The sequence below is a fragment of the Pan paniscus genome, chromosome 3 (assembly GCF_029289425.2).
Source record: "Pan paniscus chromosome 3, NHGRI_mPanPan1-v2.0_pri, whole genome shotgun sequence".
Lineage (NCBI taxonomy): Eukaryota > Metazoa > Chordata > Mammalia > Primates > Hominidae > Pan > Pan paniscus.
The window spans coordinates 110,450,393-110,468,279 of record NC_073252.2 but is presented as its reverse complement, the minus strand read 5'-3'; the positions used below and the strand labels follow the sequence as shown (position 1 = coordinate 110,468,279).

Genomic DNA, 17,887 nt, shown 5'->3' with positions numbered 1-17,887 from the left:
GACCACCTTGGGAAACATGGCTCTGGGAAACCCATCTCTACAAAAAAATAAAAAATTAGCCAGGCATGGTGACATGCACCTGTAGTCCCAGCTACTTGGGAGGCTGAAGTGGGAGGTTGGCTTGAGCCTGGGAAGCAGAGGTTACAGTCAGCCAAAATTGTACCACTGTACTGCACTGCAGCCTGGGCAACAGAGACATACATTGTCTCAGATAAATGAAATTGCTTTTAATTGCAAAAACCACAATTACATTTTCACTAATCTAATAATAATAATATTCTAAGAATGAGATGATATGCTTGGAACCAGAATAGTTACAGTAGGATTAGGGAAAGGAAGATGTGTTTGAGAGACATCTAAGAGGAAAATTATTAGGATTTGGTAACAAATGAGATATGAGGGTTGGTGGGAAGATAAAGCCAAGGTCTTGATTTGGGGAACTGGGTGGTTTGTAGTGCCATTTACCGATATGGTGATCGCTGGGGGTGGATAAAGTTTGGTTGGTGGAGGGAGAAGAAGTTGAGAGATTATGAGTTCAGTTTTGGACCTATTGAACTTGAGACATCTAGGACATCCAAATGGAAATATTTAGTGGGCTCTTGACTGTACTATTTACCACAAACTGATGAAGTGGGAAGAGTGATATGTTTTTCCCAATCTATTTTCTCTAGTTATGTTTAAGAATAAAATAACTTAGTAGACACTAGAGCCTATTCTTCTTTTCCTTTTAGAAGCATTTTTGTTGAAATATTCCATTGAACAAATTCTGTTTTTTTTTCCTGTGGACTGGGGTTTATTTTGCCTTCTGTTCTATAGAGGCACAGGCTTACATACTAAGATTCTAGAAGTCATTTGAGAGCTTTCTTGCTTCATTGTCTTACACATATGCACTTGGTATGTTAGTTTCCTGAGAAGGCCATAAACTGGGTGATTTAAAACAATACAGATGTATCATTCCTCACTTCTGGAGGCTGGAAGTCTAAAATCAAGACGTCAGTGGGGCCATGCTCTTTCTAACAGGAGCATCTGTTCCCTGCCTTTCTTTTAGCTTCTGATGTTGCCAGCAACCCTTGCGCTTCTTGATCTGCAGCTGTATGGTTCCAATCTCTGCCTCTATCATCACACGGCATTTACCCTATGTCTCTAGGTATTCTCACAAGGCCACTAGTCACACTGGCTTAAGGGCTCACCCTACTCCAGTATGACCTCATTTTAACTTAATTAATTCCATCTACAATAACCTTATTTTCAAATAAAGTCCTCTGAGGTACCGAGGGATAAGACTTTAATGCATCATTTGGGGGGTCAATTCAACCCATGATACATGGTAAGACTGAGATAACGCTAAAATTTAATTGCCTTTAATGACAAAATTGTTTTGGCAGTTGTTGTCCATACTTTTTATGGCCTGCAGTTTGACTGTAGCACTGACACTCTCTTCAACATTTGTTGCCCTTCTCAGGTTGAGGGAGTAGCCCCTACCTTGTTCACAAGGCAAAGGAAAACTTCCAATTGCTGAACAACACAACGGCTCATAAATCTTCTGCTTGGGACTGGCATATGTCACTTCCAGCCACATTTCATAGACTAAGACAGGTTGTGAGGGCCTAGCCTAATATCTCCATGGGAAGGTATATTCCTTTCAGAGGGAGGCATGCAAGTCACATGGCAACAGTGAATATGTGGGAACAATAATACAATCTACCTCAGTCTAGCTCATTCCATGAATCATGACATACCTTAGGTTGTTTTTCATAATGTCTCTTAGATATGCTTCCTCTTTCCACTTCTCTCAAGCCTAACATTTATGCAGGACCTCACATAATCATTCTTTCCTTGGCAGTTCAGTGTGCTCCCCAAACTCAGGATCTCCCCACTCCAATTTATAATATGCACAACAAATAGCATTATCTTCTTCAGGTGATTACTTCATTTCTTTATCAGGAAACATTTAAGGCATTTACTTAAATGCCTTCCATCCCTGAGAGATACATGGGCATTATCCTCCTGACCAGTACCTAGACAATTGTCTGACTGTGGGCCACACATGGGGCAGCCTCATATATATGCCACCACACATGCACATCAAACACCATGTTTTTCAAATAACATTAATACTGTTTCATTCATCCATCCATCCACCCATCCATCCATCATCCATCCATCCAAGGGTGTTCTTTGAAGGTATGCATTTTAAGTGTCAGGGATATAATGGTGAACACAGATAAGGCCCTGTCCTCATGAAGCTTGTAGCTAGCAGAAGAGAGAGACAGAAACCCTACAAACAAATGTAAACAAATGTAAAAGAAACCCCACAAACAAATGTAAACTGCAACTTTGAAAAGGTGATACCTTATAGCCAAGCCTATATTGAGGAAGTTTGATTTAGTCCCAGAGATCAGGGCAGGCTTCCCTGAGAACTGAGATGTGAGCTGAGAAGGGAAAGATACACAGAAATTAATCAGGCAAAGGAGGGAGGGAAGAATGTGTCGGGAATGGAGAGCAGCTATGTCCATGGAATAATCCCGGTAAGAGTGTGGACTGAAAGGAGGCCATGAGATGGAGATGATGCAGCAGGGGCAGCCAAGGGAAGGACTATGCCTGGCAGGGCCCATGGGCCTCATTTCAGAGTTTTGCATTCCTAGGCATACTAGGGTGACAGACTAGAGTTGTAGTTTGCACAAACACCTCTGTGCATGGAGAAGAGATGTGGAGGAGTGAAGCGGGGTAGATGTGCGAGGCTATTCAGGAAGCAATGGCAGGAGCCCAGGTAAGATATAGCTGCAGCTGGAACAGGAGTAATGATGGGGTGGAGGGGAACTGAGGAGAGATTTAGAAAATAAGACCTACTAAGCTTGGTGATGGAATGGATATGTCAGGCAAGGGAGAAGAAAGTGACAAGAATGACCTTGAAATTCCCAGCTTATGCTACTGGACCCTGAAAGGGGACCTTATTTGAGAGCCGGGAAGAGAGGGACCATGAGTTTCAGATGTCTCTAAGACATCCAAGAAGCACATGCCAGCTTCCCCTCCTGTGCTGTCTCAGGTAAAGGCATCACTGCCCTGCACATCGCAAGACTGAAATCTTATACTTAGTGCCCACCCCGTCTGTCCAACCAGTCACCACATGCTCTTCTGCCTTTGACAAGTAGCTCAGCTCCCTTCCTCATACTCCATTCTCCTGATCTGCTATCTTATCTAGGGGACCTAAACAAAATACAATTGTTGCAGCCTCAGAGCCACCAGACATTTGGCTGGAGCAAGGTTCTTTCTGAGACAAACTTTCATTTTCAGATCATGGCAAGATCCAGAGGTTCCTGAATTAGTCAGGGCAAGAGTACGAGCAATCAGGCCCCTGGCCATGGCTGTGACCAACCACTGGTATCTCAACATCTTAAAAGCCAGCACAGGCCAGGCACAGTGGCTCACGCCTGTAATCTCAGCACTTTGGTAGGCTGAGGCGGGCAGATCACGAGGTCAGGAGATTGAGCTCATCCTGGCCAACATGGTGAAACCCTGTCTCTACTAAAAATACAAAAATTGGCTGGGAGTGGTGGTGCGTGCCTGTAGTCCCATCTACTCAGGAGGCTGAGGCAGGAGAATGGCTTGAATCTGGGAGGTGGAGGCTGCAGTGAGCCGAGATCACGCCATTGCACTCCAGCCTGGGCAACAGAGCAAGATGCTGTCTAAAAAAAAAAAAAAAAAAAGCCAGCATGGCCCTCCTTGTGTGCCCCTGAATGGAAAGAACAGAGGTGTCCATAGAGAGATGGGGAGTTCAAATTGTGACTTTGAAAAGTTACTTCTCTGAGCATTAATTTTCTTAACTGTGAAAAGGGAATTATAACCCTTCTCTTTAAGGGTTGTCGTCATAGCTGAAAGAACATAGATTGAGCAACTGCCACATATTAGGAGGTCAATACATGGGAAGAACCATTCCAATAAGCTGGACTTTGACAAGGGTTGCCCTCTCTCTTCATTTTTGTAGTTTTCCAGGACATGAATTGGGTCTTCTCTTTCTTCTGCACTTCTTTGAGTGTTCTGTCAAACATCTGGCACATGCTGACGCCCAGTAAAGTTTGTTGAATGAATGAATGCAGAGTTTATCTACACTTTGTGGTTTTTTTTTTTTTTTTTGCAACTTGATGAAAAATATTTCTGCTATGAAAGCCCCAAAGCACATAAGATGAAAAATGATGAAAGAATCATAATCTAAACAGCACCTGTTACTGCTTTTGAATTCTGTATTACTAATATAAAAACCGGCACCTGGAATAAATGTTTTAAAATTAGTTTTAAGGACATCTTTTAATCAAGAGCTTATTCATGGAGGGAATTTTATTGTTTCCATAATTTTCTTTAACTTGATATTTCATTTCCTAATAAATTCATACTTTGCTTTCTTTTGCTAAAGTCTCTCCTCCATCCCCTGAGCTCACGAGTTAGTCACACTAGGCATTTTTAAAGCATTTTCTGCAATCTTGCAATGACCAACTCTTATATTTATTCATGTTTATTCATGTTTTAAATCTCACCCCTCTAACATCTTAAGTAGTATAAAAACAAAAATATCAACAAGTCAAAGGCACCAAGATAATACAAAGAGACATATTAGAAAAAATATTCTGGCTATGCAGCCATAAAAAAGAATGAGAGCATGTCTTCTGCAGGAACACAGATGGAGCTGGAGGCCATTATCCCTAGCAAAGTAACACAGGAACAGAAAACCAAATACCGCATGTTCTCACTCTAAGTGGGAGCTAAATGATGAGAACTCATGGACACTTAGAAGGGAACAACACACTGGGGCCTATTGGAAGGTGGATGACGGGAGGAAAGAGAGTATCAGGAAAAATAACTAATGGGTACTAGGCTTAGTACTTGGGTGACAAAATACTCTGTACAACAAACCCCTGTGGCACAAGTTTACCTACATAACAAATCTGCATGTGTAGCCCTGAACTTAAAATAAAAGTTAAAAAAATTATTGGGACTAAATTGATCAAACTTTATTCATCCACAGGGGTTTTCCACAAAATAGCATAAAGAAACAACTCAACATTTATTATTATTATTATTATGGTGTCTTTTCAAATCACTCCAGGGCACCACAGATACTTTCCAAAAATATTTACAACATCAGGGCTATCAGATTACCCATTTTTCATGGTTGTAGAGTTGAAAAGGACATGGGAAAAAGAATATCCTCCTTCTGAGCCTGCTTCATGTCCTCAGATTGTGCTTTTAGTGCCAACCTACAAAAATGATCTCGTATCTCCGTGAGTGGGCACCACAGTAAATCCAGGGCTGACTGACAGCAGGCCCCTCCCTCCACAGAAATAAGCCAGTCTCCCTCCAGCATCAGGACTCCCAAACCTGTGCAGGGAATGTCCAAACTCAGGGCTATCACACAGCTCTTGGCCTTGCAGCCCAATCTGCTCCCACTTGCAAATCCAAACACATCCTTTACTTTACTTTTTGAAAGCTTTACTTTCATATTTTATTTTAATTCACTAGACATTTTTTGTTGTTGTTTAGAAGAGTGAAAACTACAGAAAGAAAAATTCCCAAGGTGGCATCCACGTTGAGTTCTTCCCCGGCATCTCAGCAGCAAGTTAGCATTCTATGGGTTTTCCTAGCTAGCACTCCACCGCCATGGCCCAAAGCTGAGCTAAACAGAAGCTAACGCTAAATGCCTTCAATACTTTTTGAAAAATCCATCAAAGGTTTTGCTGAATGATATTTATAAGGGCCTTACTGTTCTCTTTCACAGACTGAAATGCCCTTCTCCGACACTTGAAAAAAGTTGCTCACGCTTTTCATCTTTCCCTCTCAGAGTGTAAACATTGTTTTGAGTGAAAAGAGCTGAAGGAGCGCTTACATTCCCTTGAAATTTTATTTTTAAATAAGAGAGGGAGAAAATCCTTTTTCTGACTAATACTAATAATACAGGTCAAAGTGTCAGGCGATATACAATTAAATGGAAAACAAAAAAGGTTCCCCCTCTTTTTCCCACAGTACAATGGCACTGGAATATAAATTACCGATGAAGATGAAATAATACTTCAAAGCCTATAGGGCAGGGCAGCTCGGTGTTTACAAAGTATTTTCTATGGCACGATGAGACATTAAAGATGATGGTAACCCATGGACTTGAGGGTGTTGCTGAATAGACTGAAACTAGCATGAGGTAGGATTTTAGGTCCCCGTAGCCTGTGACCCCGTGATATGCTTTGTTTTACAAGGGCAGCTGCAGTTATCAACAGATGTTTCAGCAATAAATAATTGGTATCATCTCGGAAAAGACCCATCTACCTAGGGAGAGGGCATAATACCAAAAACACTGCCCAGCTATTACAGCCACATTAATCTCCCATCTCTTCAGGTTTCTTGGGGAGCGTACTGCAGGTGTTTTTTCTGGGAGAGCGCGGACAAACTCTCACAAGTCAGCAAGCTTTGTGTGGAGTGTAAAGGAGGTTGGCCCCTGCCATAAATTTCTGTCTGTGGCCACACACCAAAGGAAAAGGGATTGGAGAGTCAGGGAGGAGGGGAGGAGAGCAGTGGGGAGGGAGGAAATGGGAACACAGTGGAGACCAGAAAGCAAAACACAAAACGTGTATCATTTTTCTTGGTTAAGTTCAGCCCAAGAGAATAACATTATAAATGACTCTTAATTTTACCAACTCATGAACTGTGGAAAACAGTTGTTTGTGACTTGCCTTTTTCTTAAGCATTCTGTTCTCAACTTCGATCTGTTATTTGTGGAATTAAAGACACAGTGTTTATGCTCTGAGTACAATGCTTATTTGAAAAACAGAGGGGAAACATTTTATGGGAAGGATTCATTTCAAGGTAAAAAAATCACAGAAAGTTTATATTTATGAATAAACTATAAAAAGAGAGAAAACATGAAAAGACAAACTCAGTAATCTTTAACTATTTTTTACATGAGAATGGAATTTCACAATTAATCAGTTATTAAAATATGACCATCCAGCTCTGACAAACTCTAATATTGAAATCAACCAGATTGGGATACAATGAAACAAAAACAAATCATGGAATTTATTCAAACTATTTTTAATAATCTAAGATATTAAAAATAGATTTTAGGAGTGCCTGACTCACAGGGTGCTATGGTTCTCCATATTTACAAAACAGAGTGGTTTAGCAATTGTGCACTTGGGGTCTGGCACAATAGGAGAACATCCTAAAAGTCATTAGGAGGTGCGGTTGCTTAATTTATAGCTTGCTGGGCAAGCTAAAGAAAATGATGCTCAGAGTTCAAAAAGCTGCCAGATTAAATACATTAGAGACTAAAGAAGGCCTAATAGACAGCGCCCCTTAGAGCTGCTACTGAGTGACCTTGTGAGCTGGGCTCAAACTTCTTAAATTCTCTATGCTTCTATTTCTCCAATTGTGAAATTTGTGTAGTATAGAGAGGCATAGCGGGAGGTATCATAAGTGGGCTCTTAAAATAGTCTACCAACTATGAGCAGCTTCTCTCCCAACTCACATTAAACCCCCAGTGCAGCGGGACTGATGTTTTTAATGATGTTTAAAACATCGTTTTCAGTTTTTAAGCTAATGTCACTCCAGCTTTGAATGCAGGGCTCAGGGGATCTGGTGATTGCAGGATGGAACAAGGGGAGTAAACCCCAGTTATAGTGATGTGCCACATCACTCAGCCTATGTTCAAAAGTCAGAGAAACCTGCTAAGCCCAAAAGTCAAAGCTGAGTCACTCCCTCTTGCGAGGCCGTTTTGCTCTCGCCTTCCTTGGAAGGTTTGTAAAGTTCTTTTATGCCACTAGGCTAATTCCACAAGGGATCTCCAAGCAAGTAAAGTGACCATCAGCTTTTGCAGAAGGGCTCCAGTCTAAGCAACAGTTCCCAGAATTGATGGAAAAGAGATTTTTTTTTTTTTATTGGATTGGTCTCCTACAGCCTTCTCACTGGATTCTCCTTACTCCTTACCTTGACCCTCTCCACTATATCCCCATTCAGGCTCTCTGCCCTTCCCCCTTGCTTGCCACTCTACTCTTCCCTGCGAACAGTGGCTCTCAAACTTTAGCATCAGAATCATCTGGAGGGCTTGTCTAATGCTGATTGCTGGACTCCCACCCCCAGGGTGTTTGATTCAGTAAGAGTTTTTGATTTGCACCCAAGAATTTGAATTTCTGACCAGATTTCAGGCGATGCTAATCTATTGTTGGGAGGTCTCACATTTATAGCCACTGCTTTAGAGCTGCACTGTCCAATAAAATGGCAGCCCTGACCACATGTGACTATTTACATAGAAATGAATAAAAAATAGCTAAAATAAAAATTCAGTTCTTCGGTCCCATTCACCACATTTCAAGTGCTTGAGAGCCATCTGTAGCTAGTGGCTACCATATTGAACAGCACAGCTGTAGAACATTTCCATCATCAATACAAAAAGTGTTACTGGATGGCCTACAGCTTACTTTAGATACAATAAATAAACCTCATGGCTTCTACCTGTTTTTTCAAGCTCTTCACTTGGTGCTTCCTGATGGAGAATTGGAGTTGGATGAAGGAGAAGGCTGTAAGTCACAATTTCACCACTTACTGGTCTGTTCCCCTGGGCAAATTAATCTCTCTGCACCTTAATTTCCTTGTTCAAAAGAGGGATGATAATGGTAATACAGGAGAACCCCAACTTACAATGGTTCAACTTATGATTTTTTTACTTTACAATGGTGTGAAAGCAATATACATTTAGTAGACTACAACCATTCTGTTTTTCGCTTGCAGCACAGTATTCACTAAATTACACAAAATATTCAATACGTTATTACAAAATAGGCATTATTATTAGATGATTTTGCCGAACTGTATACTAATGTAAGGGTTCTGAGCTTGCTTAAGGTAGGCTAAGCTAAGCTATGATGTTTAGTAGGTTAGGTGTAGTAAATGCATTTTTAATGTATAATATTTTTGACTTATTATATTTCCAGCTTATGATGGATTTACTGGGGGCAACTCCTTTGTAAGTCAAAGAGCATCTGAATCACTCTGTAAAGTGTTACAAGCACTTTGTAAACTCTATAGTGATAGTTAAGTTATAGTTATTATTTTATTCTACTTTTCCACTAATACTGACCACATTTATTTAAAACCCTGGCTCACCATTGTGTTCTCTTTAAGTATTCACTTTCCTTTGCTTGCAATCCCCAGTCTGCTTAACCTGTTTTGTTTGTTTTTTAGGAGGATGAGAGAGCTGGGGTTTTACTGTTTCTATTAAGTCTCTAAAGATGCTCTTGTGTGTCTATAGATCAGGGGGTCTTTCTTAGATTTTTGCTTGAATGGGCAAAGACAATGTCTATATATTTATTTTGGGATGACTCAAAAATACAATCTTACGTAAACCAATAAAGTAAAAATTTTAGGATATTGTCATGCTTTAATGCCTGACAAATATATTTTTTATTTGAGAAAAGATATATATATATATATAAATTAGCAAGCTTTCTTCCTTGACAATCTTCTGAGAGAATGTGGGTAAAAAGCAATGCTATCAGAAAGGAAAACGGTTCTCCCTATGTTATCCCCAGAACCAAAGCCTGAATCCTGAGCTGCAATCTGAGTTCCTGTGCCACTCCTCAGGCTCTCTTCTATCTGGCATAGAAGTACCAGTTCAATTAATTTCCAATAAATGAGTTGAGAAATAAGCATGTCAATGACTTTGACTTGATGCTTCCTGAACAGCCTTAATCTTGAGGATATAAGAAAGTCAACAGGACCCTAGGTGGGGCTCAGGAAAGGAATATGCCAGACTTCAATAGCTTAGACAGCAAGTCACACTGATGAAACAAGGGTGCATTTACTTTTTAAAGCTACCTAACTTTTAGAAAGTAGCATTTCAAAATTAAAATGCTGTGAGGAATGGTGAAATCAAATCTGCTTCTTTGGCCCACCAAGGATATGTAAATATTTCAAGATGACAGGGTTCATGTTAGACTCACTGACCACTCTTCACTTTTACTGGATTTGGCTTTACAACACAAGATCTTATGGGCAAGCAATGTTTTTCAAACAGCTATTTCCCTCACATTAGTCAATCTGGCAGAGCTGAGCATAAGGGTAGGGGGCTGTCTTGTGCTTCAAAGAAATTTAATCTATTAGACCACTTAGAGTCTAAATGCCTCACTTGGGGATATCAGAGGAACAGGTGGTGTGGCTCTTCCTACCAGTAACTGCTGCAACCCGGCGCCAATCACATCCTTCAGGTTTGTTTTGTCCTCTGGGCCCACGGCTTGTTTGTACTGCCACTTTTCAGGCACGAAGGGCCACTTCATTTCCTTTGCCTCCTGGATCAGGGTCCTTAACTCGCTGGGGAGTAAAGCTGAAAAGGTCAGAGTTCAGGTAAGGAAATTGCAGTCAAAGAAAAGGCTGTTGAGCTACCAATGTTATGATGAAGCACCTCAGTGGCAAAAAAAAAAAAAAGAGAAAAACCTTTTCCCTGCCTCTTGCTGGCTGGTCTAAGCTGTTGGTTCTGACTCAAAGAATAACAGTGAGGAGCTATCTGTCAGGGGTGGCCCTGGCCGACTTTGCCCTACAGGTAAATTGGGGTAGTCAGGCATTAAGAAAGGTTTTTAGCAGGAAGTAAAGCACTTTAGTGACTATCTCTGCATGAAGAATCAGAGAAAGGAATGAAGGAAATATTATTTTCCCTGTAAAATGAGAAAGGGACTGAAATGGAATGGCATTCTGGGCTTGTGGCAGGTGGATGATGCAGTGTTAATTTGTACAACCTCTTTTTGCTTCTCTAAGACTTCACTTTCTCATCCCTTCGATATGGACTATATTTGAATACAGAAAATAACTACGACAAACACATATCAGATTTGAAATGGTGTAAATTAATTGTGAAATGGCCCTGTTTCACATTAGTAGATGTATTAAATCTCTTAATGGGCACCAAATCTACTTATAGTGGTCCATAATCTCCTATACAAACTTTGGAAACCCAAGCAGCTTTAGCAACTGGAAATTTTTCTTAAGTTTGGCACCCGAAACAGACTTGAATTAACTAGAGGGTATTTATAGTCCTGGTTAAGGACTCAGTGAGATTGCTCAAACGTTTTGCTGCAAAATTTTTTGTGTTTGACTGCACTCCACCTGCTACTGAAGTATGAATGTGATATACAGTACATGCACCAGAAGACCCTCCTAACACTAGAAAAATTCTGAATTCTGAAGTACACATGTGATGCCAGGGTTCTGAATAAAGAATTATGTATATATGGACCTGTACATATGACTGCCATATAAATAAAGGACCTGTATATATGACTGCCAGCTATAAATCTCTAGGTACTCGTCTTGCAAGCCTCTCATGCTCAACATCCAAAACTCAACTCATCACTTTTTTCTAAATCTATTTTCCCTTATAAATCTCTACTTTAATGACTGGCACCACCATTTACTAAGTTCCCCGAATCTGAAACCAAGGAGTCAGTCTAGACTTTGTGTTCTCTCTTCTTCCCCAAACCTAATTGGTTGTCAAATCCTGTGGCTCCTAAAATCCATTTCTTCCTCTTCCTTGGCAGTAATTCTTGCCTGAGTTATTGTCTGAATCTTGCTCCGTCCAGTCCCTCTTGCACATTGTAAAGCCTCACTTTTCTAAAAACAAGATGGACCAGTCCATTGCCCTGAATAAAAATCTTCAATGGTTTGGCAAATCCTGTTCTGGCTCTTTGGATTGACTTCCCCCAGTGCCTTGTGACCAAATTCAGGCCCACTTGCTTCAGCACTCAATGCAAACATTGCCACTTCTCCTCAATCCACCGTGACCTCACAGTGGAATTGAGCGCCCGCTCTGAGCACTTCCAAACCCAAGGGAGCAGGCTCTTTTCAGCCATTATCCCACTGCTCTGTAACTATTTCTGTCTCTCACTGGACTGCTATCTCCCTGAAGACAAGCATCATGTCTCATCATTTTTATAAGTCACACCATGATGGGTGAAAGACCAGTATGATTAAAAGACAAGGTTCATCTTCTAGCTGGCCCTTTGAAAATATTTTTATATCATCTATAAAAAAGACATGGTTCATCTAGTATCTATGTGAAACATGTTAAATACAGCAAAAGAGATATGACAGAAAGAACAAAAGAAAAAAGGAGAGAGAAAATCTAACTTGGTCTGTGATCCCTTTTTATGAGCCATTTAGAACCACTTATGAACTGGGCAAATGTAAGGAAGTTTTCTGGTGGGGAAGGACTGTTTGGCATTGAGGGGATATCACATGGGCTATGCCAATGAATGATTCACACTGATTACCGAGGATGGCTTACAGGTATCACACTGAAATTATCGCCCCCTATCTCCATTGAGCAGTCCAGGAGCATCTACTGTGTGACTGATGGTGCTCCCCCTTGAAAGCAGACCCACAGGATTAGGGACTTAGGTGGCCACATTCTGCTGGAAAACCTGACCCTCTTACAGCCACTGACATAATTTCAACTTCTGAAACTGTTTTCAATATAGCTGTAGAGAACATTTCTTCAAGAGCATTTCTAAACAGTCACAGACAGGATGACCCCTTAGTCCTGTTTGCTTAGGACCATCCTGTGTGGTCCTAGGGTCCTTATTAACAGTGCTCCTTTTCACTCTCAGAAGTGTCCCAGTTTAGCTAATAAATTCTTTAAATTATTTGAACACTGAGTCAATGTGAGCAGTCACATGGCAAAGGAAATGTGATTTCTGGGTTCATAGAATTTTATCACACTTTGGAGTGAATAGTGTTCATATTTTCAAATTTCTTCATGGTAATGGAAAAGTCTGTTCTTTACAACTGACTCATTTTTGCCTCCTTCACATCACCCTTTCCCCACACCTCACGTCAGAATGTCCTGTGGGGCACTCTGAAATAAAATATGCCTCTTAACTATGTTTTCAAAATGTATCTCTGGATTTCAGTTCCTTCTTCATTTCTGGAGAAGTTGCTGGGGTAGTCACCCATGCTGACAAGGACAGTTTCTGAGGGAAAATCATGGCGTCGAGAGGAGGAAGGAGAAGAAGAAAAACCTCAGTGTTTGTGTTGCAGGGTCTGCTGGCTCGCCCCGCTGCCATAAGTGACCCTGTACTAATGTCTTTCTCTGGGAGCACATGCGGTGACGACATCGGTGGCGGCACGACCCGCCTGCTCGAGCCGCTCCGCAGCCACCTGCCGAGGGAAGGGATCCGGTGCAGGCTGCACTCCATCCGCACGGTGGGCTCGGGTGGCACACGCAGCGCCGCCCTTGGGCTGGGGCTGATGCTACGGCTGCCAATGGCTCCGCTTAGGAGGCGTCCTTCCCCGTCGGTTTATTGGATTCAACCAACGCCGGGCAGTCAGCCCCAGACCCAGCAGTAACCTCCTCTGCCTCTCTGATCACTTACTTCCCCAAGCAGCTTACCTGAAGGGCCATGTCTAATTTAGTGATTTGCCTTATCTGGAACTAAACTGATTACTTCTTCTATTCTGTGGCACTCGGGAAGAAAAAGAAAAGAAAATGCTACTCAATTGGGAGCTCAGAGTCTTCATCAGGGAGAACACAAAGCTTAAAGGAATTTGGCTGAGGAGACAAAGGGTGTGGTGTAGTAAAAGGGAGAGAAAAACTTCAGTGGAAACAACAGAACACAACACACCGCCCCTGGGGAGAACTAGGGCCAGCCATAGAGCATATTCTATAGGTGCCAAGTACCTGCCATTCCCTGACAAAGGCTGACATCTGTGAGAGTGATCTCAGGCTGACAGGCACATGGAGCCAGGAAGCAAAGTCACACATTGGTGTATCACAGAAACTGAGGCTGTGAGATGACTGGACGTAGGGGATTTTTATCTTGAAAGGAGGACAAATGACAGGTTACAAATAATTAAGACTTCCATAGTGCCCTTGTAAAAATATATGTGCCTATGTACAAGAACTCAGGAAAAAAGACTCTCCCAGAATGTTTTCCCATTACATAATGAACAACAGCAAAAAATGAGGAGTATGCATTTTATTTGGGAATCTTGTTTCTGTGAGGAATAGCAAAGTGCTAAAAATACTGAGAAAAATATTAAAAGCATGTAAAAAGGACAGTACTTATGGAAGTGGAGGAAAATTTATTCAAATGCTAAAAATAAATCTAAAAAAAACCAAAAAACAAAACAGAAGGTTGCCTCTCAAAAATTGGTTAAAGAAGAAATAAGAATTGCTTTAACTTTCTAGACTTTGTGATGGAAACTTCCCAAACAATGACTTATCTGATACTCTGAATGGCACAAAGAATAAAATGAGCAAAAAGCCAAATTATTAAAACCTGATAATGTTGCAATCAGTATTTATCGAGATGAGAGAATTTATTTTACAAATGGTGTGAGAATATAGCATGAAGAATGTATTGGTGATCAAAAAAGTGAGATTGGACTGGTGAGATGACGTATTTATGGAAACCCTAGAAGTCTATGGAAACTGATGAGGCAAAAAATCCTAGTTTGAAAAAAAGTATGTGCCACCATTCAGAAATTGCTTCAATTTTTTAATAATTGAAATTTATGTGCACCAGCCAACTTGGATCCTTTGTTCTTCTTGAACTAAACTGTTTCTTGTAGCCTCATGTTTACTGAAGCCTAAAATTAGAACTGACAGCAATTCAGTGCAACAAAGTGGGCTTCCTCCCCTGCCCGTCCGCCCGCAGCCCATGTCCCATTCATGCCCTAGAAATCCACTCATCTCTCGGTGGTCATCTGCCAAGAGAAGAAAAATAGGGCAGAGATAAGAACGTGTCATTCAGGCAGGGGACAGGAGAGTGAACCTGCTGGTTCACCCCTGGTGCCTCCCATCAGAACCTCACCTCTGCAGCGCTGGTCCTCACTCTTGTCCTCTTCCGACACATCTGGCACTTCCAACAAGAGCTGATCCAGCACTTGCTTGCACTCTTGCAGTAGCACAGCTACCACTTTTTGATTATTCATGATGATTACGATGAATTGGGTGTCCCTGGGTCTAGGGTGATCAATTACCTAGGAGAAGACATTGATTCTCAATAAAGGAGCCCCTTGAAGGCCGAAGTACCTGGTGAACAAAAGAGAGGGAAAGATGATTAACTGAAGCATCATCAATTATCTGTGGGACTCAAGCAGGGAGGGATAATAGGGCAAACAGAGGAAAATACATGACAGCCCCCGAGGACTTTATTAGAGGAGTGTGTGAAATTACTGCAGGGCCTGGCTAGATGGGCAGCACCTCCGAAGGCCTCAGAGTGCAGAAGCGAGAGGGGCCTGGTACAGACCCCAGTTATCTATCCACAGTGACGTCAGTGGAATTACATGGGCCAAATGAAATGAATATACTGCATGATTTATTTATCTTCTGCATACTTCACATCAGTGCCTCTGGAGCTCAGTGACACCACAGTCTCTGCTCTTTAGAAGTCCACAGGAAGCATCTGGCTAACAGTTCTAATATTAGACACTAGTACACGGTAATAACCCACTGCTGATTTCCCCTGTGCAGAATTCTTCATAATATTTAGCATGATATAATTTGGACCAAGATAGGCAATGACAAATGCCAAATTTAAAGCTCTTCACTGCCAGGAACATTACCAAGTAAAATAGAGAACTGATATCCTAGAAAACCCAATTTCCCAAATCCATCAAATGGATGGATCTGTCATATGGATCTACTTATATTGTCATTTAATGTATATACAATTGAGAGATTTCTTATGCAAATATTAGTGTGATTAATGAGCTACTGCCGTCAAGGTAATTTCAAGAATGAAATAACTTACTAACAGTGCAAAAAATTGCCTGACAAATTCATAGAAAAACATTATTCAATTAACAAATCTTTTTGTCTATCTTTCTTTCGTTAAAGTATTATATTGTAAATGAAAGACAGGAAGTTATTCTCTCTTAGACATTGCCAGAATAGATAGTGGAGCTGCTGTCAGGTTTAGACACTCCTGGAGGGCATGTAGAATTTTATTACCAAAAGCAAGAGAGTCTGAAAGGGAAGAAAGTAAGAGATATATGGATGGCTCTAGTTATTCTGTCTCTGAGCTTATGCATGCAATGAAGTAACCATTGAAAATATTAAAGCAGTGAATTATTGTGTTGGTGTTGGGATTAAATGTGCTCTACTAGCCAATGGTTTCTTAACTAACTTTAAGAAGTTGGTTTTCAATTTGAAATAGCAAGAAAGCCTTTTTCTCTCTCTCATTTTCTATTCTGTGACTTAACAGGAGCAGAAAATGAAAGCTGAGCTAACTGTGTAATCTAAATTTTGTGTTTTTCATACTAACTTGGCAGGTATACTTCGTATCTCCATATACTTTGTGTTTAAACACACACACACACACACACATTACACACATACATTACAGAGCTAGAACTGCCAAAGCAAAGCTTGAGGTTATTACAGGCTTGTTTCATTTAAAATACTAATGTATTTGTTGATGAAGAACACAAGCAGAGTGCTCAAATACAAAATTTGTGTTACTTGAAAGGACATTCACTTAAGTGAGATACTGAGGAATTAGTCACTAAGAGCAAGTCTAACCATCGGTGTCTCTGTGCCACTTTTTGGTAATTCTTGGAATGTTTCAAACTTTTTCATTATTATTATATCTGTTATGGTGATCTGAGATCAGTGATCTTTGGTGTTATTATTGTAATTATTTTGGGGCACCACAAACTGTCTGGGAGCCAGCAAAGTTAATCCATAAATATTGTGTGTCTTCTGACTGCTCCACTGACCAGTCATTTCTTACTATCTTTTCCTCTCCTCAGGCTTCCCTATTCCCTGAGACACAAAAATATTAAAATTAGGTCATTTAATAACCCTACAGCGGCATCTATGTGTTCAAGTGAAAGGAAGAGTCACACATCTCACACTTTAAGTCAACAGCTAGTAATGTTAAGCTGAGAGAGAAAGGCATGTTGAAAGTCAAGATAGGCCAAAAGATAGGCCTCTTGTGACAAACAGCCAAGTTGTGAATGCAAAAAAAAAAAAAAAATTTCTTGAAGAAAAGGAAAAGTGCTACTCCAGAGAACACACAGGTGGTAAGAAAGTGAAACAGCCTTATTGCTGATATGGAGAAAATTTTAATGGATAGAGAATTAAACCAGCCACAACACTCCCTTAAGCCAAACCCTCATCTAGAGTAAGGCCCCATCTGTCTTCAACTCTATGAAGACTGAGAGAGGTGAGGAAGCTGCAGAAGAAAAGTTGGAAGCTAGAAGAGGTTAGTTCAAGAGTTTTAAGGAAAGAAGCCATCTCTATAACATAAAAGTGCAAGATGAAGCAGCAAGGGCTGATGTAGAAGCTGCAGCAAATTATATAGAAAAGCTAGTTAAGATAATTAATGCCCAGCCTGGGCAACAGAGGGAGACCTCATCTCTACAAAAAATAAAAAAATTAGCTGGGTGTGGTGGTGCACACCTGTGGTCCTAGTTACTCAGGAGGCTGAGGTAGGAGGATTGCTTGAGCCCAGGAGATTGAGGCTGGAGTGAGCTGTGACTGCACCACCACACTCCGGCTGGGTGACATAGCAAGTCTCTGTCTCAAAAAAAAAAAAAAAGAAAAACATCACTGAGAAAGGTGGCTACACTGAACAACAGATTTTCAGTGGTGACAAAACAGCCTTGTAGTGGAAGAAGATACTGTCTAGGACTTTCATATCTAGAGGCGAAGAGTCAATGCCTGGCTTCAAAGCTACAAAGGACAGGGTGACACTCTTGTTAGAGGTTAATGCAGCTGGTGGCTTTACTTTGAAGCCATTATTCATTTACTGTTCTGAAAACCCTAAGACCCTTAAGAATTATACTAAATCTACTCTGCCTGTGCTCTATAAGTGGCACAACTAAGCCTGGTAACAGGATATCTGTTCAC

At 40.9% G+C, this 17,887-nt stretch overlaps 1 protein-coding gene across 4 annotated transcripts in view; it reads right to left on the bottom strand.

The window, feature by feature from the left end:
- ALPK1 (alpha kinase 1) overlaps nt 1-17,887 on the bottom strand; it is a 144,400-nt gene that overhangs the window by 48,887 nt on the left and 77,626 nt on the right. The window contains exons 3-4 of one of the 4 annotated variants that reach the window (XM_063603872.1): nt 14,844-15,064; nt 10,209-10,363 (exon numbers count right to left, since the gene is read on the bottom strand). In XM_063603872.1, the coding sequence (XP_063459942.1) occupies nt 10,209-10,363; nt 14,844-14,964 (276 nt within the window). In that variant the 5' untranslated portion in view covers nt 14,965-15,064. Of the gene's footprint in view, nt 1-10,208; nt 14,737-14,843; nt 15,065-17,887 lie in introns of those variants that run through there. The other 3 variants (XM_063603871.1, XM_063603873.1, XM_063603874.1) reach the window with 3 other exon arrangements.